At 46.8% G+C, this 21,995-nt stretch overlaps 1 protein-coding gene across 2 annotated transcripts in view; it reads right to left on the reverse strand.

The window, feature by feature from the left end:
* Window positions 1-21,995, reverse strand: part of USP32 (ubiquitin specific peptidase 32) — a 3,569,419-nt gene that overhangs the window by 2,141,997 nt on the left and 1,405,427 nt on the right. For both annotated transcript variants that reach the window (XM_069615070.1, XM_069615069.1), the window contains exon 14: window positions 21,239-21,414. In XM_069615070.1, the coding sequence (XP_069471171.1) occupies window positions 21,239-21,414 (176 nt within the window). The remainder of the gene's footprint in view (window positions 1-21,238; window positions 21,415-21,995) is intronic.

Genomic DNA, 21,995 nt, shown 5'->3' on the forward strand with positions numbered 1-21,995 from the left:
TTTTATTATATATATTAATTACTGTATATCTAACCTTAAAGTATATCTCTTTTTGTTCATCTTTTATTCACTTTAATTACTGGTTATATGCATGACATTTTGTTGTTTATCAAAACAGTAAAAATTTCTATATCTGTTTAAAAATGATAAAACGAATAAACAGATTTTTTTTAACATGGCACTCGGAGATCCCATAGCTTGCAAACATCTCTCTGTACGCTAAAATGTTGGTAATACTCAACTGTATTTTTGATGTCATCTAAGGCAGACATCACCTATTTGTGAGACTGTTACTGTGCTACGGGTCTGATGTCTTAACTATCACAAAGAACAAATTACTCACTCTCTGTAATGTTCTTTTTCATGGATGTTCCTCCCACCGTTTCCTCATCTACGACACACCTATCCCAGCGCTGCTGTTTTTCAGAAACCTTACCGCCACTGGGGGCGCAGCGCGGATCTGCGTTGGTTCTGCCTGCCGTCTCCAAGCACCCCATGCCGGACATCACGTTGAGACCAGTATATATAGATATACATATTTAGATATACACATATATGAGATACATTACTCACCGTAATCGTATTTCTGATGCTTGTATCTGCTTCGATTCACATGCTGTGCATAGGCTGACATCTAGTGGAAGCTGCAGAGTATTACAGTTGTTGTTTTCGAAACTCGAAAAGGGACGTCGATAGGGCGTGCCAGTAATACTATCCCTAGTGTGACGTCCAGTGTACCCATGATCCCTCACGCGTCGATGTCTCTCAGATTGTTATTTTTCTGACATGAGGTGTATGTAGCATGAGTACAGTTGTATCCAAGCAGATACGTATCAGACAAGCTCATAAGCATCCATGAGCCTTCTCTCAGAGGGGGGGGGGGGGTGGTTTGCATGTGAATCTAAGCAGATACATGAATCAGAAATATGATTACGGTGAGTGATGTATCCCTTCTGAGGCTTGTGGAATCTGCTTAGATCACATGCTGTGCATAGATTAGCGAGCAGTGGAAGGAGGAGGTGGGATGTGAGAAGGTTCATGAATGAATAAATGTCTTAGAACCGCTTGTCCCACTTGTGTATCTGTCTTGGAATGAGTGTCAATGCAGTAGTGCTGAGTGAAAGTATGTATAGAGCTCCATGTAGCTACTGTCTAAAGGGACATTTGCAATAAAAGCCATAGTGGCTCCAGTACCTCTTGTGGAGTGGGCCCTTGGCGTAAAAGGCAGTGTTTTATTTGAAAGGGAATAGCACAGTTGGATACATCTGACTATCCACCTAGAGATGGCATTTTTTGAGATGCAATCTACTTCTCTGCCTGGCGTTATGGAGACAAACAGTTGATCTGTTTTTCTTAGCGGTCTGGCCTTGTCTACGTAGTAGAGGACCGCCCTCCTCACATCTAATGTGTGGAGTTTTACCTCAGCAGAGCTTTTGGGTTCCTGGAAGAAAGCCGGTAGTTCAATAGACTGGTTAACATGGAATTTGGAAATGAATTTAGGTGAGAACCCAGGGTGAGTGTGTAAAAACAGTTTGTCCTCATGTATAGTAAAGAAAGGATCCTGCATTGACAGAGCTTGGATTTCACTAACACTTCTTATGGAAGTGATGGCTACTAAGAAGGCAGTTTTATAAGTCAGGTGTTTGAGACTAGACTTGTGCATAGGCTCAAAGGGTGGCCCCATGAGCTTAGTGAGTACCACATTAAGGTCCCAACCAGGCGGTGGCTTAGAAATTGGAGGGTGGAGTCTCTTTACCCCTTCCATAAATTCTTTGACGACTGGTACTTTCCACCATGAGACCTTGTTATGGGAAGTGGTGTAGGCTGACCAAGCCGCCAGGTGTACCTTTAGCGAGTTAAACACTAACCCTGCATCCAGTAATTGGAGAATATAGGTTAGAATATTAGAAGGAGTACAATCAACAGGGTTGATTTGCTTATTCTGGCACCAAATCACAAATCATTTCCATTTATCATAGTAACAGTTCCTCGTGTTCGGTTTTCTTGACTCTTTCAAGATATCCATACTTCTCTGTCGTAGATTGAGATGTCCGAACTCTATTACTTCAGGAGCCATGCTGCCAAGTTCCTAGAGTGTGGTTGTGGGTGCACTGTTAATCCTCCGTGCTGGGTAAGTAGGTTGTACTGGCATGGGAGTTTGATGGGTTCGCACATCACCAGTCTGCGCAGATGTGGATACCACAGCTGTCTTGCCCACACAGGAGCAACAAGGATCAGCGTCATCGGTTCCTTGTGTAACTTGTTCACCACCTTCCTCATGAGAGGAGTCGGGGGAAAAGTGTAAGCAAACTTCCCTGACCAGTTCATCCATAGGGCGTTGCCCCTTGGAGCCTGGCTGGGGGAACCTGGACGCAAAGTCTGGGCATTGACGATTTTGGCTTGTGGCAAATAGGTCTATAGTTGGAAAACCCCATAGAGAGAAGAGGTGTTCTACGATTTCTTCATGTATACGCTACTCGTGTTCCTCTGGTAGGGGATCTCTGCTTAATGAGTCTGCTAGAGCGTTGAGTTCCTATGGAACATGCTGTGATGACAGGAACATTTTCCGTCTGAGTGACCATTTCCAGATTTTTTGTGCAAGTCTGGATAGATTTGGAGAGCACGTAACCCCCTGTTTGTTGATATAAAATAACGCTGTGGTGCTGTCCGTCAGGATCTGCAACTACAGGTTTGTTAAATGGGGTTTGAACGCCTGAAGAGCTTTCAATACTGCCAGAAGTTCCAGCACATTGATGTGATTCTGAGTTGCAGTGTGAGACCACAGACCCTGGTAGTGAGCCCACACCCTGCCAGTGAGGCATCTGTTGTAACCACTGCTTGTACCTGTGGGTCATAGAAGGGTTTCCCCTTTGTCAGGTTTTCTCTCGTTCACCAGCGAAGACTGTGTACCAGTGTTGGCGAAACAACCACTAGATCGTACCACTGACCACTTGCCTGAGACCACTGTTTCGCCAACCACTCCTGTATGGCACGCATGCGCAGGCATGCATGAGGAACCAGGTATATGCAAGATACCATCATGTTAATTAAACGTTGCTTTGCACCCCCTTATCTGGCGGCCGGCCTGATAATGTGGTATTTGCAGTAACAAATTCTTTATTCTCTCCTCTGAGGGAAAGACCAATCCTTCCTCTGTGTTTAGGATAGCTCCTAGGAACTGTTTGGAAGTGCTTGGCACTAGGTTTGATTTTTTTCTCGTTGATTGAGAAGCCCAATTGAAAGAGAAAGTTGATAGTTGTTTGGATGTTTTGTCTGCAAATCAGAGGCGATTCCCCTGTTATGAGCCAGTCGTCCAAGTAAGGGTACACTGGGATTGCCTCCCTGCGCAGGTGCGCTGCCACCACCGCCAGTACCTTGATGAATACCCTTGGAGCCGAGGCTATTCAGAAGGGCAGCACCTTGAATTGGTAGTGCTGGTTCGCTATCTTGAAAAGCAAGAATCCTCTGTGCGCTGGGAACATTGAAATATGAAAATAGGCATCTTTCATATCCAGTGTTGCCATGTAATCCCCTTTTTTTAGAAGCGGGATTACCTCTTGTAGTGTAGTCATGCAGAACATTTGTGGCTTGACATACTTGTTTGCCAGCCTCAAATCTAATACTTGGCGCATAGTTAGATCTTTTTTTGGCACAAGGAAGTAAGTTGAATAAATACCCCCGTTTACCTGGTTGGCTGGGACCACTTCTATGGCGCCCTTTAATAGAAGCACTGTTATTTCTTCTAGGAGGATCCTCTGATGTTCCTCTGAATGGACCTTTTGTCTCGGGGGGTGATCGCGAGGACGTTGAAAAGGTTCTATGCAGTAGCTCCCTGGGACCGTGAACAGCACCCATCTGTCCGAGGTGACACCCTCCCATGCGTGGGTGAAGTTGGAAATGCATCCTCCTACTGGAGATGCATGGGTGGGTACCTGGAGCGGAATGTCACTTGCTCTGAGGTGGGGTGCCACCTCGAACTGAGCCCCTGCCCCGATTACCACGACCTCTACGTTGTCCTCGGTTGTTGCCATAGGAACCTTGGCCTTGGTTGTATCCTGATCCCACTTTATACACTCTGGCGGCAACCTTAATAGGACTTCATCCCCGGGCGAGTTCCTGTTAGCTTATTTTAATTAATTTTGGTTGTCAGCTGTGCTATTGCATCATTATCTAGATTGCCATAGATAGAGTTAAACTATTTTTCAATTGTATACATTTCCACTTGTGACATACCATGCAAAATTCTAGGTTTCGAGTGCCAAAAAAAGTTCTTCACACTTGTCAGATTTCTTATTAAGAGTTTGTCTTTTTATTCCATATATGAACTTTTTCTCTCTTTCATACATGAATTCTTTCTCTCACATAAATTCTTCCTCTCTACACGTGTTTCACCCCTGTTTTTGTCACAAGGGATCATCAGGAGAGATTTATAGCAATAGTGTATTCTTAGGGCCTTTTTTGCCTAATTTCAATCATTCAACTTTGTTTCTATGCACTTTCTTTGGGCACAACTCTAATATTCCTTTAGGTAGTTAACCTTCTGCTCAGTAGAGATCCGGTTGCCTCTCCCTGGCTCCTTGTCACGGCGCCATTGTATCCTGATCCTCTCTGAGAATTTCGGCCCCGAAAGCGGCAAAAATTGCCGTTAGCTCTTTGCCCCGTGGGCTTGTTCGTGAGCTGACCTAAGGACTTTAGAGTGTCATACTCATCCTTTGCTGTTTTAAGTGTGTCTTCTATAGCCTTGCCGAAGAGCACATCAGGTTCCGCTGGCATATTAATTAAGGTGGCCTGTGTTCCTTGCCTGAAGCCATGCGTGCCTCTTTATAATAGTGCCCTCTACGATAACTCTCCCTGCATTGTCAGCCGCGTCAAACTTTGACTTGGAGACAAGTAGACACAGCTCTTGTGTCTGCTGGCACCTGAGCTAGTTGAGATTTAAGTGGCTTAGGTGCGGATGAGAGTAACGCAGAAACCTCCTCCCACTTATGGAAGTTGTAACTTGCCAAAAGTGTAGCATTATTCACAATTCTTGTCTGGTAGGCTGCAGAAGAGGCTACTTTTCTGCCCATTGCATATATCTTCTTGCTCTCCTTATCCGGAGGAGCCTCGGAGGAAGCAAGTGGTGTGCCTGCTCTCTTTTGTGTGGTGGTAACCACCAAAGAGTCTGGTTTTAACTGGCCTCTTATGTAGAGGGGGTCTGAAGGTGCAGGTCTGAACAGTTTTTCCAAACACGGGTTAACGGCCCGTGTGAGATTCGGTGCCTCCATGGATCCTACGTTGCACAGATTTCAGCAGTGGGATAAACTGCCCTACTGTCTTCTTGTCTCCCAACAATTGTTCAGCGAAGTCTCTGTCCTCCTGTACCTCCTCTGTATGTTATTGCGGAAATGTTCTCCCGCTTTGGTTAAGACTTTGTTGAGGAGGGGTTGATTGTCTACCGGGGAATCTACCACTGGAGGGTCCTGATTAATAGGGGAATCTATGGAATACATGTTCGCCTCCTGGTCTGGGTCCTCATCGTCCCCATAATAAAGTTTGTCTGTGTCCTCATCAATAAGTTGAGGGTCAGATGTTTCCACAAATGAAAGATCATCCAGGTCTTCTGGATCTATCTCAGGGTCATATTGATCTATAATTCTGCCCTGTGCGGGGACATCAGAACGAGCCCTCTTGGTAGGAGGTTGAGAGCCAGAGGGTTGAGAGCCAGAAGGGGCTGAGATGGGAGGGGTGATCTGAAAGCTTTGAAGGTAATCTGGATTTTTTTCAAAGAAATTCCCCATGATGGTCATTCTTTGCATGACTCTATCGATATCCTGCGAAGACCATTCCTTTGAACTTGGGATTACAGTGTCGGGAATACACATGTCCTCATCAGTAGGAGGTATAAGCTTTGGCCTAGAGTCTTTGGTTTTCTGTATGGGCTTGGATAAAATTCCCTTTTGTGAAGACCTGTCCCTACTAGGACTCTTGACCCTATGAAGGGTCTTAGAGGATTTCTTATGGTGTTTTCCCCACCCTGGGGCCCAGAGGAGTGTGTAACAGACTTTTTGGGGCCTGACATTTTACTAGATGAAGAACGTCAAACTTCGAGTGTGGGGGCCGAGGTTACGTGCGCGAAAGAACGACCTTCGGAAGGTGTTTTTCATGCAACACCCTTGCAGTCTTTCGATGTCTTAGCCCTGCTGTGTGGCGATCTTAAACGAGATTGCCCAGAGGACCGGGACTCGGTGGACCCTTCACGGGGTGTCGAACGTTGTCGAGTATTCGACTCATCTGTCGAATGTCAACTGGGGCTTATGTGTTTTGTGGGGTGTGCTTTTGAAGTGCTCCTGCCGCCGGGTGTAGTCCCCACAACATGGCCGCCGGCCTGTCCTATGGGGTCGGGGTCCTGCGCTGGGGTAGCTCAAGCTACTCCGGTGCCCTCGCCGTCCAAAAGTGCAGCATCGCTGCCATCGCTGAAGGCTCCTTCTACCTCCATGCCCTCGAGTTGCCTGGCGCAGCGCTTAGTGGAACGGTCCTTCAACGTCTTAGGCTTGAAGAGCCTGCATGCTCGACAAGATGTTTAGACGTGGTCTCTCGGGAGACACAAGTTGCAAACTAAATGTTTGTCCACCCAGGGAAATTTACGGTTGCACTTAGGGCAACACTTTAATGGAGTGAAGTGTTTTCCATAATTCTGGGTTAAGGAGATGGCAGCTGGGCGAACAAAGTGTAGGAAGGGGAGAATATGCATTCTAAAATGGCCTCCTAACAATGGCCTCCCCCCTCTCTCCCTACTGTCTGGACCGAGGCCCGGGGTGGCCTTCCAAGGCCGTACGGTCCGTCGCGATGGTTTCCGACGGCAGTATTCTTTCTCTTTCCTTGGCGTGGTGTTACGGCAGTCGAAGAAAGGATAGAAAGAAAAAACTATCGTAATTATACAAAGTCAATGATTTATTGTTGAAAGGAACTCTGCTATACGCGTCCGTCTAGTATGGCGGAAAAAAACAATCTGAGGGACCTCGACGCGTGAGGGATCATGGGTACAGTGGATGTCACACTAGGGATAGTATTACTGGCACGCCCTGTCAACGTCACTTTTCGAGTTTCGAAAACAACAACTATAATACTCTGCACCTTCCACTAGATGTCGGCCTATGCACAGCATGTGATCTAAGCAGATTCCACAAGCCTCAGAAATATATATATATATATATATATATATATATATATATATATATATATATATAACACAGCCATGGTAGTGGGTGTGTAGTTATGGTTAAGTTGCTGTTTCCATAGGAAGAGCACTTTTTGGGTGGACGAATCCTCACCAAACTTTGCAAAAATAGTATATGGGCCACTCAGTTCTTTAAAACAATGTGGTGATGTTTGGTCCAGGGGAGGGGGGTACGGAGTTATAGGGAGGGTCCCAAAACTTCTTTTTTTCCCATAGACTGAATGAGGGAAAAACTTGCGCACAACTACAGCCCAAGCCGCTGGATGGATTTTCACCAAATTTGCGGCAGGGGCAGGAGCTAGGTTTGGAAAACTGCTTTTGTAAATTTGGTGACAATCGGTCCAGTATTTTCCTTTAAAATGACCAAAAAGTATGTCTCCAAAAATTAGTGATATCTATGTCCGCTCCGCTGTCACACCTCCCTGTTCGCGCCGCGGTCACACTTCGCTGTTCGCTCCGCGGACAAGAAATCAATTGGCTAATCCATAGCCTCATGTCTGCGGACATGTGGCGCCCTCACCGATTGGTTGTGGAACAGCGTGAAGTGCGTCAGATTCTTTCGCTGCGCCCGACATCTTTCGTTTGTTTTTTGGTGTACGCGGACATCGCCGCTAACACATATAAACCAAGACACCATTGAACTTGTTACACTTATGAAACACTGTTTCGGAAGGTGAGCGTTAATGAGGCTGGGATGGGATGTGGCAGCAGGAAGTCAAAAAGTGGTGTTTTCTTGTCACCAAAGTCATACGGTAAAGTGGAAGTTGGTGCTCTATATACGGCAAAGACTTACTGCGTTTGTGTTACAATGCATTAACAATAATATTGCAGTCAGACTGGCGTCCTAGAGCTTGAAATCTGGGGCAGCCACCGGCACTGTTTGATGGAAACAGCAGTTCTGCAAGTGTATGGGAGTAGCGGTTCTCATAAATGGATTCTGATATGTTGTTACAAAGTGAGAATGTATTTGCATTCTGAGTGAAGGTCACTTGCTTTGCTTTTTTGGTTACGAGCTCAGTAGGGCCGCACATCCAACTAAACCCAATTGTTATTTGACCTTGAGCTACAGGGAAAATTCAGTAAGAATGCAGGGAGGGAAAGTTTGCAAAACATACCATTTGATAAGGTTACGTTTCAAAAACGTTTGTAAGGCACATGAAATATCAGTTCACGAAGATTCTTTGGTGCAAATACATTGCTGTCTGACTTGACCGAAAACAATGGAGGCGGTACATATCATGTGAGTTTACTTTTGACGGCTGTACACCGGACGGAGTTTGATTTTTTTATTACCAGAACAATAATTTTGACAATATTACTGAAGTATTAGGTTTCTTTGCAGTTTTTTTCACTTACCGAGAGTGCAGATTCTCCACGTTTGCAGGCTATGACTAGAGTCACCCTTGTTCAACGCTAATATTTCTCCCTTAACCTCTTTAGTGCCAAGGACGAGCTATCTCGTCCTTGGGATTACCTCCCTGTTGCCAAGGACGAGATAGCTCATCCTTTCAGGCATTCTTTTTTGTGCGATCCCTGCAAAGCAACCCCCGGGCTATGTGAGGCGGAGGTCCCCCTTCACTGCCCGGGGGGTTGGATTACCTTCAATTTCACATCGGCGTGCCATTTTCAGCTGCTGCGGTGAAGAGGTAAGAGCCCCTCTACCTCTGCCTCGATCTCCGGCTGTATTTCAAGCCGGAGATCGAGGCAGGTACCTTGTGTGACATCATTGCTGCCCACGGATCGGGCACAGAGCTAGATCCGTGGGCAGCAATGCGCACTAGACCACCAGGGATCTGTTTTGGGAGCGGGGGGCTGCTTATTAGGTAAGCGGCCCCCTATCCCCAAGCCCCCAAAGCATGGCGCCACAGCTGAAGAGACCCCTGGGGGCAGAGATCATCTGCCCCCAGGGGTGAAAATAAAACAAAAGAAAAATAAATATATATATTTTCGAAGGGAGGTGGGAGGGGTTTGGGGCCCTGGGGCCCACTAGACCACCACGGATTGTACAACAAATGGTGTCTTTAGAAAGGGGAGATTCTCACCTTTCCAAAGACACCATTTTAGAAGCATTGCTGGTCACGGATCAGCGCAGAGCGCTTGATCCGTGACCATAAATGCCCACTGGACCACCAGGGATACGTTTGTGAAGTGGGGAAGTGGGGGGGCTGCTTACAGTAAGCAGCCCCCCCGGCCCCCAAAGCATGGGGGCACATATCCAATAAACCCTGGGGGCAGATGGCTGATAATCTGCCCCCAGGGAAGGGGACAAAAAAATAATAAAAAACAAGAAAAAAAAACATGATGGGAGCGTGTTTGGGGCCCCTAGCCACCAGGGATTTTTCCGGAAATGGTGTCCTTGGAAAGGGGAGATTCTCCCCTTTTCAAGGACACCCTGTGTGACAGCATTGCTGCCCGCGGATCGGGTGCAGGACACGCGATGCACGGGCAGCAATGCACACTAGACACAGGGATGTCTTTGAATGGGGGGGGGTGGGGGCTGCTTACAGTAAGCAGCCCTCGCCCCCCCCATCCCCCAAAGCATGGGGGCACATATGTGTACAAGCCTGGGGGCAGATGGCTGATCATCTGCCCCCAGGGAAGGGGGCAAAATAAAAAATGAAAAGCACAAAAACAAAAAGGAATTTTGGGTGGGAAGGGGGCAAAAAAATAATAATAAAAAATGAGAAAAAAATGTGATGGGAAGGGGGAAGGAGGTTTGGGGGCCCTAGCCACCAGGGATTCTTTCAGAAATGGTGTCCTTGGAAAGGGGAGATTCTCCCCTTTCCAAGAACACCCTGTGTGACAGCATTGCTGCCCGCGGATTGGGCGCAGGGCGCTCGATGTGCGGGCAGCAATGCACACTAGACACAGGGATGTCTTTGAATGGGGGGGGGTGGGGTCGCCCCGCCCGGCCCCCAAAGCAAGGGGGCACATATGTGTACAACCCTGGGGGCAGATGGCTGATCATCTGCCCCCAGGGAAGGGGGCAAAATAAAAAATGAAAAGCACAAAAACAAAAAGGGAATTTTGGGTGGGAGTGGGGGGCCACTAGCCACCAGGGATATATTTTACAGAAAAGGGTGGTGGCCCTCTCCCCCTCACCCCAAGGGGAAACGGGGGCACCCCTTGTAACCCTCCCTGGGGGCAGGTATCTGCTCCTAGGAAGGGGCATCTGACCTGCATGTTATGGCCCCCTCTTATCTGCCTCCAGGGAGGGCTGAATGAGATGCCCCCCTGCATTTGGTGTGGGGGGTAGAGGGTCACCCCCCATTACATTAGAAAATTACCTGGCGGTTTAGGGTGCCCCTCAGCCCGCCCTAAAGTGTAGTGTACCATTTTTCATTTTTTTCTTTGTTTACGAAACTTGCCTTGGCGCACAGGTGTCCTCCTTTGGGAAATGCATGGGGTTCCATGTTTCCCTTGCTGGCTTCGACACCCTAGGCCCAAATCTGTTGGTTTCCCAAATGAACAAAATGGGCAGTGGCGAAAGGCTTGGGGTTACCAGTGGGTTACCCTTTTCCTTTTGCGCCCCAGGTAGGTACACCCACACATGTGAGGTACCGTTTTCATCGGGACACCTGTGGGAGCGCGGGACGGTAGGCCATGTGTTGTTGGGGGCCTGTTTAGATGGGTGAGCCGAGCGAAATGTGCGGAAAATGCGTTTTTTCCCCACATTTCGGACTTTGCAGGGGTGTTTGGGTAATACATTCTGGGCCGATTTGCGCAAATCATTCCTCTGCGGATTCCCACGGGTGTCCTCTTTTCGGAAATGCATGTGGTTCCCTGTTTTCCTTGGTGGTTTGGACATCTGAGGCCCATATCTGTATGGTGTTCCGGTCGGCAGAGAGTCTGAAATTCTGGTCTGAAAACAGACTTGGGGTTACTTGTGTTTTAGGCTTTCCCCTTGGCGCTGAGGTAGGTGCACCCAAACATGTGAGGTACCGTTTTCATCGGGAGACCTGTGGGAACGCGGGACGGTAGGCCATGTGTTGTTGGGGGCGTGTTTCGATGGATGAGTCGAGCGAAATGTGCGGAAAATGCGTTTTTTCCCCCCACATTTCGGACTTTGCGGGGGTGTCTGGGTAATACATTCTGGGCCGATTTGCGCAAATCATACCTCTGCGGTTTCCCACGGGTGTCCTCTTTTCGGAAATGCATGGGGTTCCTGGTTTTTCTTGGTGGCTTGGACACCCGAGGCCCATATCTGTATGTTGCGCTTGACTGGAGAAAGTGTCAAATTCAGGTGTGGAAACAGACTTGGGGTTACCTGTGTTTTAGGCTTCCCCCTTGGCACCCAGGTAGGTGCACCCACACATGTGAGGTACCGCTTTCATCGGGACACCTGTGGGATCGCATGAAGGTATAACATTTGTTGCGTTTGCGTGGTTTTTATAACGTTTTGACCCATTTGCTGGTGCCCTTTGTCACACAACCCTTTAATTTCCCAAATGTGACCGACATTTAGTCGCTGCTTTAGGCACCATACACTTTTGTAACCTGAACAAGTCACCTACCCTTGAAAAGGTCTGCCTGTGCTCTTTAAAAAAATGGATGCTTGCGTTCCTCACCACATTGGTTTTCCCGATTTACACATGCTAAGTGCGTCTGTTCAGGCTGTGAGCATAAAACTCCGGTGTACCATGGCTCAGTGTTTGGCTTGTGGTATTGCTTGTTTTGTAAAACACTACAAAAAATGTGTGCTTTCCTAACTGCAAGAGTCGGGGGAAGGTAGTGGAGCATTGCTTTTCTCAAAATTCATAGAAGCTATTGCCGTACCAAGCCAACCATGTCCAACACATACCTTTATTTCGGTCATTTTCCTGCTTTTTCCCCAATCTATGGCATTTTCCCCTACCTAGTTGTTGCCTGACCTATGCAAATCACCCCTTCCTAAACTTGGAATTTTGGCTACTTTTCAGAAATATATGCCATTCTGTCCTCCAATTTGGCTTTCCTACTCTTTTCTCCCATTCCATCCATGCATGTCCAATTGGCAAAAATGGCCAAAATCGCCGACCTCTCACAAAACGGTTGATAACCACATCAAAATATTTTTTTTTGTTTCCACTCAACCTGTTCTTGAAAGCCAGGAAATTGGGAAACTCAGCACAGCAAACCATTTGTTCCTAGCTCTTACAAGGAAAAAACCACAGGCTTCTTTGTACATCATTTTATTGGCATTTTTTGAAAAAACCCAACATTTTCGCCCTTTTTGCTTTTTTCTCTCACCCCCCTACAGCAACCTAGGATTCCTGGATGGCGTTACGACCGCCTACATGGGGGTAAAAAAGGAGCCAAATTTGGCCGAGATATCTCATGTAACAAAAAAGTTACAAGCGATTGAATGGCCACATACCGAAATGGCCCTGGCACTGGGGGGGAGGGGGGGATACCCGTGGCAGTTAAAGGGTTAAAATGTCACATTTGGCCACACCGGTTTCTCTATCACTTTGCACGTTATTTTGGTCTTTTTTGAAATCACGAGATGGCATTTTTTAATGCTTGCACATTAATTTTGGCTTGCTACCTGAAGTACTATCTTTCTCTCTAGTTGCCATTTTTTTAAACTTATGGAGAGTGCAAATTGTCTGCGTTTGTAGGCTGTCACTAGATTTACCCATGTTCAACGCTAATATTTACTTAAAATGTTATGTCTGACAACTTCAATTTGTGTATTAGTTTGCACATTCTTTTTGTCTTTTTTTAAATTGTTTGGTAAAGGTTGGGTATTGATACGTGTTTTTTTTAATCTTTCCCAACCAGCTACATCCATCCATACTGTGCTTGCCACAGATTCTAGATCCCGATTGATGGCTTCTTTGGACACCAGATGCAACTGCTCGTGACCGGCTGCCTGTCCGTCACAATTTTGTGGGATGGTCGCGCCGGCCCCCTTTGTCCATACGCTGAAGTAGCCATTAGAAGTAACATAACATCTTTTATGGTGGTGTAGGCCAAAGGTCATGGCGACATCTTGGAAATCAATATCCGAACAAAGCGGTTGCTTTATCGAAAACGCATACTTTGTGTATGGGAAAAGAACAGCGTGTGCCTTACCATTAACATTTTCGATGACGACCGAAGAAACAAAGTTACTATTTGATTGAAAATGGGAATAGACCGATAGTTTCGCCCAGTTTATTGTGAAATAAAAGTACTTTACAAATTCAAAAATGTTACTGTTTTCTTTTAAAAACCAGTCTATTATTTCAAAATGTGACGTGCTACGTTGTACGTCGCTGTGTGTGCATTTTCAGGTGCTGCGTCACGGCACGTAGGTGCTTATGAGCGCATTTGGTTACGCTGGAGAGGAACGTCATCGAGAAAGGTATTGCATATCACTAGGGTTGATTATGTGAGGGTCAGGGGCTGCCCATATGCTTTAGTGACATCAGGGCGATTTATGATACCCGGATGCAGCAATGGCCAAGATTATCACAGGATGAACACGCTCTGTTGTCAGATTTCATATGTTTCTAAAAGAGGAAAAATGAGGTAAGGTACACTGAAAATGTTTGTAATAGATTGTAAACAAAATACATGGTTGCACCCTCGGTATAATATCTTCTGACCTTTCGACATGTGCAATTTATGAAATTATGTGTGGGAAGGTGATTGCTAATGCTGATGGTTGGAATACTTCTGACAAGAGTTTGTGGGGATTTTGTGCACACGTAATATGACAAATCATTTGCGTACTGTTTTGATAGTTTTGGAGAAAAAAAACTTGGTACATTTACAGAAAATGTGTGTAAGGCTGATTGGCAACGACCGAAAAGCCTGGTGTTGGCGATGTGGCAGTGTTTTGGTATTTGACAAGTGTCGCAATGTACATAAAAAAACAAGGGTACAGCTTCAGTGACTGAGGGGTAGGCTGTAGCTACGGGTAGTGGGCAGAATGTCGGGGTTATGGTATAAGGTCATGATGCGCGCATTGTGGCTACTGGCCATTACTGGAAGGGACAAAACATAGGATTAAAGTCGCCATGTCCACCTGGGACTGGCTTTCTGGTAAAGTTCTTGCACATAACGATACATTTGAAAGGGAAGAAAAATGTGCTCATGGCAATATGGTTACACGGTTTCATTTCTGCTTTTTGCAGGCTGCAATGGAAAGTGAAGAAGGGCTTTGGATGCAACACCACACTTCCCTTTCTATGGTGGCCATCTTGGAAAAGGATTTTATTTCTTCAACCGGGAACGCCAGAGGCGTCCCGTTTGAAGACAAAAAATCCTCTTTTTCAGTACCACGGGTTACTGCTGTAAAATCTAGATTGTTAATGGCATTCATCCCACATTATGGGGTAGAAGGGGGGTTAATGATCCAGAGACCTCGTTATGCACTCTCGCTTCGATTGGGCTGATAACTTGCCCTGTGGAGTGGTGCACGGGAACTGTTGCAGTTGCAAGTTCCTACAGCAATATAAAATGTACTTCCCCACTGTCCACGAGTCACAGATCTTATTGTGTGTATGGCTTTTCGAACACGTCACCATGCTGTGCGCCAGCATATGATCATGTGGTATTCTTCGGAAGGTGTGCAGTGAAGGCAAATGTTTGTTTATAGTATGGTTACGTGTCACTACTAGAAACATAATAAATTCAGTACAAACATTTTGTAAAAGGCACGTTATGGTTCAGTTGCCCTACTAAAGACCTATGAAATTCAGTTAAAAAAAAACTTCATTAAGGGGACATTATGGTTCTAGGTAAAATTGAAAAACCCTTGAAATTCGCCAGTTATGGTAAGCTAAGCAACCATAACTCGCGCCACCACCGTGCACTGCTAAGACTAACACCCAGGACATCAAAGAAGATGACTACCATGTGCAAGGGACCAGTGAAGGAACTCGGTCCCGATCAAACAAGTGCCACTGCCAGAAGAAGCAGGACAGAGTGCTTGCCAAAACGAATCAACAGGTGAGCTTTCCAGGGACAGCACATCCCACGGGTACCACGGTTTGGGAGAAGGGGTCTGGAAGGGGATCAGGCGCACAAGCTGGCATTCTCACGCCCCCTATTCTCCACGCAGGAGCAGTCCCAAGCAGCATTACCTATTATCACCAGTCACCACATAAGCGCAGAGGGCGAAGTCGTACCCGAGCGACCTCAACCCCGAGAGGGCTGCAACCGTGCCCCAATGCCTCCGCAGAGACCAGGTGATCATAACAGCAATTAATCTGAATCACACACACCGGACGGTGCTTTCCTTTCCCCACAGGGATAAAAGGTGGAGCTAAAGAGCACAGAATGAGCAAGGCAGACCACACAACGAGACAGCTATCTAGACCTAGCAGTTCAAGAGGAGGAGAAAGGCAGCAAACATCGAAAAGCTGACAAGGAGAGACACAACCTTGCCCTTTTCAACAAAACCCTGCAAAATCGCCACAGAAATTGTAAGACCAAGGACAACAGCCCACGTGTGCTGCAACAGATGTCAATGGTACATGCATCGTGTCAACGCTGATAAACGGGAGCGAGGGAAACTCCTACTACTGTGGTACCGACCTAACTCCAGTTACGAGCAAAGTCAAGCAGTTCATCACAGCCGGTCAGTCGAGGGGAGAACTGATAAGAGCCAGGCTGTGGTGAATCAATGTCGCAAAGTGGCAACTTAAACCAAGTTCAAAGAACTGTAAAAGTGTTAAGGGGAGACCAGCTGCAGAGGGAACCGGCACCACGTGGGTGCTAAATCGAGAGACTCTGGTCGATCCCCGTCTGACTGAAACTACAGATACCAGAAGGCCATAGGCAAGCCAACAAGATACATCAAAGTGGTCACAGAGGAGGTCAAGCAAAATCCCTGTACAGTCGAATGCCTTTGACCCAAGAACTTTGAGGAAACAAGGGAAGTGAATCCCGCAAACATTGAGAAAAAAAGTAAATTGTGAAGTTGGCTAGAGTGAACCCGGACGAGGGATGTCCAGTGGAACCGTTTAAATACATATTAAGGTTTGCAAAGACAGAAGCATTGCGAGACAAGGGGAAGGGGAGCACCCCCTTGTCATTTGGGATGCAAGCCCGGCCGAGGGCGATCCAGGGGGTGAAGCAGTCACTCAAATTGTTCTGAAAGGTCAGAGCCCAGAAGAGGGGGACCCAGGGGTAAGCCATTATCACCCTGATCAAGTGAACCCGAGGGAGGGCAGTTCACAGTGAACTGTTGAAAAGAAATGGTACAAAACTAAAGAGGAAGACTTTGTTGAAAGCCACTGTGAAGCCGGTGGAGGGAGGCAAACAGTCGAGAGGGGTTTGAGCCCGAACGAGGGATATCCAGTGGTGAAGCCATCCCCCAAAGTCCATTAAGAAAAGGAACTGTTAGTGACTTATGAAATATGATTTGAGAAGTGTCAGCGCCCGGAAGAAGAGGACCCAAGGGTGAAGCCATCACCCAAAGAAAACGTGAAAAGGAACTTTGTGTTTGTTTGCCATTGTACTGATCCTCGAAGGCAAGAGCCTTTTATTGTAAAGAGACTTGGCTGTCGAGGCTTCTGAGAAGTTGAACGCGGAACTGTCATCTTGTGCTGGGTAAAGCTCGAGAACTGTGCTGTGCTCCAAGGTCCCACCTTAACCCTGTGCTCAAAACATAGGGAAGGGAGACCCAAATACTGTATCAGACATATTATGTTAGAAGACTTCTTTCTTACCTTGAAAACCATCCCACACACTTTTTGTATTAGTTGTAAGGCAAAAGTTTTCTTAGTATAGACCATTTTTATTTGACACACGCCACAAGGACTGCCTTATTATCATTTGATGGTCGACGCTTGCTCCCATCTTAGATTTAGGTTTAGATTAGGAGTTTTTCCAACCTGCATACAGTTTAATAAACACCCTTGAACTGTGATCACTTGTGTCTCTTTACTGTTGCCACCATTTGTTATGCAGACGACACGTAGCTGTCCTACAAGCTTCCCTCTACTGCCTCTTCTTCCATCCCGGACGGTTTGTCTGCTATTCAGGTATGGTGTGCTGCCAATGATCTCTGCCTTAATGCCAGTAAGACCAAGATACTTCTCATTGGGACCCCAGCTCCCTCCATCCCTCCTACCGTCTGGCCGCCTTTTGTGGGTCCCCTCCCCTCAGCTTCGTGTGGGGCTCCGTTCTCTCTTTCTCTCCTCACATCGCAGACCTTGCCAAAAGGCCCACTATCAGCTGCACCTCCTCTGAGGCATTCTCCCTTTCCTCACCTTCCTCCAGAAACTCAATGTCTCCAGAGTTGTGGTCCTCTAGGCTGGACTACTGCAAGAGCCTCTTCCTCAATCTTCCTTTATCCTCCCTTCACCCCCTTTAAGTAATCCAGAATAGGACTGCAAGACTTATCCTTGGCCTCAAGCCCAGGGACCATATCTCGCCAGCCCTAAAATCTCTCCACTGGATCTGGGTTGATGCTAGGATCAAGTTCAAGACCCTCTGCATCATTCACAAGGCTTTCTAGGGCCTAGGACCCTGCTACATACAACTCTCTCTCCCTAAATACCTCCCTGCTAGAGCCCTTCGGTCTTCTAGCTCCAACTCTCTGCATATCAGACACTTCGCTGAGCAGAGAGAAGGGGCTAGGCCTCTCTCCTCCGTAGGAACCTCCATCTAGAATGGTCTCCCTGCCCATCTCAAGCTTGAGCCGGATCTCTTTAAGTTCCGGAAACTCAAGACCCTCCTTTTCTCATTTTCCTTCCCTCTCCCCCTCCCTGCTAACACTTTCTGCCGCAGTGACTGGCTGCCTTGTTCCCTCTGAGTTCTACAGGGCATCAGGTCCCCCAGCCCAGTCCACTCCCCTCCCCTCCTCGCACTTAGCATGTGGACCCTCACCCCTTGCACCCCATGCAATCCCTGGCACTTGCCCTCGCCATAATACTTGCCTTGCACCTGTGGCCCTCTCTTACCCCCTCTCACACCCTCCTGTTCACTTGCACTGTCTCCTCTTTACCCTGCACTTCCCTTCCCACCCTAGCACTTCTCATTTCGTCCAGACCGGCATCCACCTTGCCTCTCTGTTCTGCAGGTGTATGATCCAAATGCCACAAGGCTTGGTAGGACCGTTACTGTTCTCTTTCTCCCTTGTCGCCTTGAAACACCATTTGTTGTATTTGCCCTATACAAATATCCAATAAATATATAAATTAATTAGTGATGTAGGCCTAGTACGAACCTCGGGTACTTCCTGTGCTTTCAATGAATCGGCACATGGAAGTAGGTGTCCTGAAGGTCCAATGATACCATCAGTCCTGTAGATCAAGGGTTTGCAGTATCTGAGCCAGTGTAACCATTTTGAACTTGTGCAGGAAAAAGTTCAGCAGCTGCAGATCCAGAATGGGACGCAAGCCCCCGTCCTCTTTTGGCACGAGAAAATAGTACCATCCCATGCATCTTTTCGAGTAAGGTACAAGATCAACTGTGTTCCTTGACAGAAGCAAACAGACCCTTTCCAAGGGCATGGGGTCAGTGACAAGGAGTGGCCTAAGGGCCGTGGTCTGGGGGGCACTATAGGAAGGTGAGGCAATACCGATGTTAGATGAGCTGTAAGGCCTGAGCGTCAGATGAGGTTTCTGACCGTTCCGGGGTGAACTGGGAAAGCCACCCACCATCCCACTGTTGTTGAGTGGCATAGTCTGTCACTGAGGTATTGCGCCTTGGGGTGCGGCAGGGACAGTGGTTGTGCCATCCCTCTGGGCCCCTCTAACTCCAGGAAAAATGCTTGCCCTCTATGCTTCCGGGGCAGACTGACTACAGCTTCTTAGGGCATAGGCAGGGTTAGGGACGAAAACCCCTACCTCCCAACTGTGGAGGGCTGTTGCAAGGCAAGCCCCAAATTTCCTTTGATGATTGGACCTTCTGGGGGTGTCCTCAACATATGCTCCAAAAAGATTCTGGCCATCGAAAGGCATGTCCAACAGTAACTAAGGACAGGAAACCATCCCTCAACTCTTCCTCAGGGACATCCTCAGCCACTGTGGCCACAGCCAAACAAAGGCCGAAGGAGAACTTCACCATGGAGAAAGAGGCATTCACAAAAAACATGGGCAAGACTGCCCGACGCAAACACCTTCTTACTCAAGGCATCAAGCCTTTTACTTTCCCTATCCAGTGGAAGGGAAGGGAAGGCGGATTTCTTCAGGCTAGCCGTCACGCCCTGAACCACTGAACTCTCTTGTGAGGGATGCGAGGAGAGAAACACCAGGAGCAATGGGGCGGGACGGTGCTTCTTTGCAAGGTCCTTGTAAACTGCTGGAACAGAGACAGGTATCTCCAGTACGGGGACCTCTACTGCCGCATTGAAGGGCAGCAGTGTCTCCTTCTTGGGAGCATCGTCCAAGATATTGCACAGTTAGTACTGAACCTTGGATATGACAGCTAAACGTGCCAGAGTATTCTTCGCCTTAGCCACCAGCTGCTGGAAGTGACCCTGAGTCTTTCCTTGGATGGGAGCTGGCAGAATGTCCATCTCCGGGGAGGCACCAAGACCACAGGCTACCTGAAGGTATTTGGCTAAGCCCAGTACATCCTCACCTTCTCTGTAGAACTTCTCTGGGAAATCTCTCACTTCCGAAGAGATCATGGGTTCTAACCCAAAGAGAACCGTGTCACCCACCTCGTCATACATCCTAGAAATGAAGGTGTCCAAAGGGAGTGGGGCACATTCCAGCAATGCTGCGATCGGCCACAATGCCAGAGATATCACTGAAGGCGGGGCCTGTCTGCGCCAAGGTAAATTGATCATCCTCTGGTCCAGGCCCAACCCCATAAGCATGAGGGAGTGTGGTTCAACGGGAAACCAGCCGGTCGCAACAGACGCTGTAGCACCCAGAGCCACTGGTGCCTTGGCAAAGATCTCTAGCATCTTTATGCTGAAGTTCTCCCATTCCTCAGGGGTGGAGGATTGGGTAGGAAAAGGTACCTGCGATGGCCGCTCAGGAGAATCCTTGGAGCAGTGGGCTTTTCTTTTTCGAGGAAGAAGAGGAGTACGACATCAAACGAGACCGCAGAGCCTCACCCATCGGCCTGTGGATGAACATCTTCGCTGCCCTTTCCAAGTGGGTTTTAGGGTGCATGGACATGCATGACCCTTCATCTTGGGTGTCCTGGTCCATGGCCAAGGAGTATAGGCAAATCCGGTGCAGATCCAAGATTGACATCTGCCGGCTTCAATCTGCAAACGGCTTGAAGCCCACGGCCATAGACGGAGTAGGCATGATGCAGAGAAAAACATTCACAAAACTTTGGTGAGCATGTTCCTGATTAGCGAACAGAGTGCGTGGATATAAGGGGCGGCCATTATATATACTGGCTCTGACAGGTGTGGGGCATGTAGAGTTGTCAAGCAGAGTCGTGTAGCACTCCCCTTTATAGGAAAAGTTTCCAACGAACAGCTGCACTGGGATAGGGATATCATAGATGAGGAATCTGTGGAAGGAAGGAATCCATTAGAACTTGAGGCCAAAAGAACTGAATTTCGCTAAGTTGGTACTGAATCATGGAGGTCTCCAATCAAAGAAGGGTTACACCAGCTTCCATTTAAGTATCACTCATAAGCTGTAGTCCAGCATCAAGTATTTGAATGTCCTTCTTGATTTCAAAGTATCTTTTAAAGGCCACATGCCACAAATCTTACATTTCTTTTCCTTTCAGTTATCTCTATTAAAAAAGTCAAAGCATATATTGATCACTTTGCATCCACGCACATTTTTCTTCATGGGTTACCAATTCATATGCACATACTTTTTAAGACCGATCTCCTACAAGGCAGTGGTAATGTGACAACCTATTCACCTGGCTAAAAATCTGCAGCTCTCAGTGGGTGGGGGCAGAAAAGCATTCCCTTTCAAAATATTAGCTGATAAAATGATCCTAGAATCCAATATGCTTGTTAAATAGTGAGGCAGCACAACTATTGGGTATTCTAGCAGTAAGTGCATTCTACTAGACTGCACTGTTACAATATTTTCAGAGATAGAGATTGAGAATATCACATATGTTTGTATAAAATGAACAAAACCAAAAGCAAGGTAAATGCTTCATACTTACTTTCATTGGTTCATGTGTTACTAATGGCTGGTTGTCGATGGCTCCAGGTTTCTGAGGATTAAGCTGGAGTAAAATACTCCCATTGGAGCCCAACAAACACTGATTATTATTATCTGAAGAATTATGTTGTCTGGCAAAACAAACATCGGCTGAAGGAGTGCTGGAATAAAGAAAACCTAGGAAAAAGTAGAAAGCATTAGTAAAGTAAAACATTTTTAAAACAATCCACACAAGTAACCAGTGCCTTTTAAATTCTATATGTAATAAATGTATCGTAACATACGTTATTTTAAAAACATTGATAACCACTCCAAATCAAAAATTATTTGATATTCATTGGTGTGGGAAGTTGCTTAGTTACAGTGCATAACAAGATACAGTTCCAATTATACCATGGATTATAAAGATTTGTTGCGATGTGAAATTTTACTTGGAAAACAAAACAAGAGCAAAGCTCCAGACAAAAGGAAACAAATCTGCTGAATTTAGGACTCCGCTCGGTAACCAAGACATTTCGATATCTTGGGGTGGACGGATACCACGATGTTAAGTCCATGCACGATCACAACACATTTAAAGCATGCGGAAGGATAGAGAAATCGATCGCATTTTGGAGAAAGCTGCCACCATCTGTGAAGCAGAGGGTGGCGCTAGTTAAGATTGTGTTATAACTCAGTCTATCATTATATTGCATCATTGTACCGTTCAATATCCCAAAGATATTCTTTACGCAGCTGAACGCTATGTTGAGTGAATT

The sequence above is a fragment of the Ambystoma mexicanum genome, chromosome 9, assembly GCF_040938575.1.
Source record: "Ambystoma mexicanum isolate Mex_15411 chromosome 9, UKY_AmexF1_1, whole genome shotgun sequence".
Lineage (NCBI taxonomy): Eukaryota > Metazoa > Chordata > Amphibia > Caudata > Ambystomatidae > Ambystoma > Ambystoma mexicanum.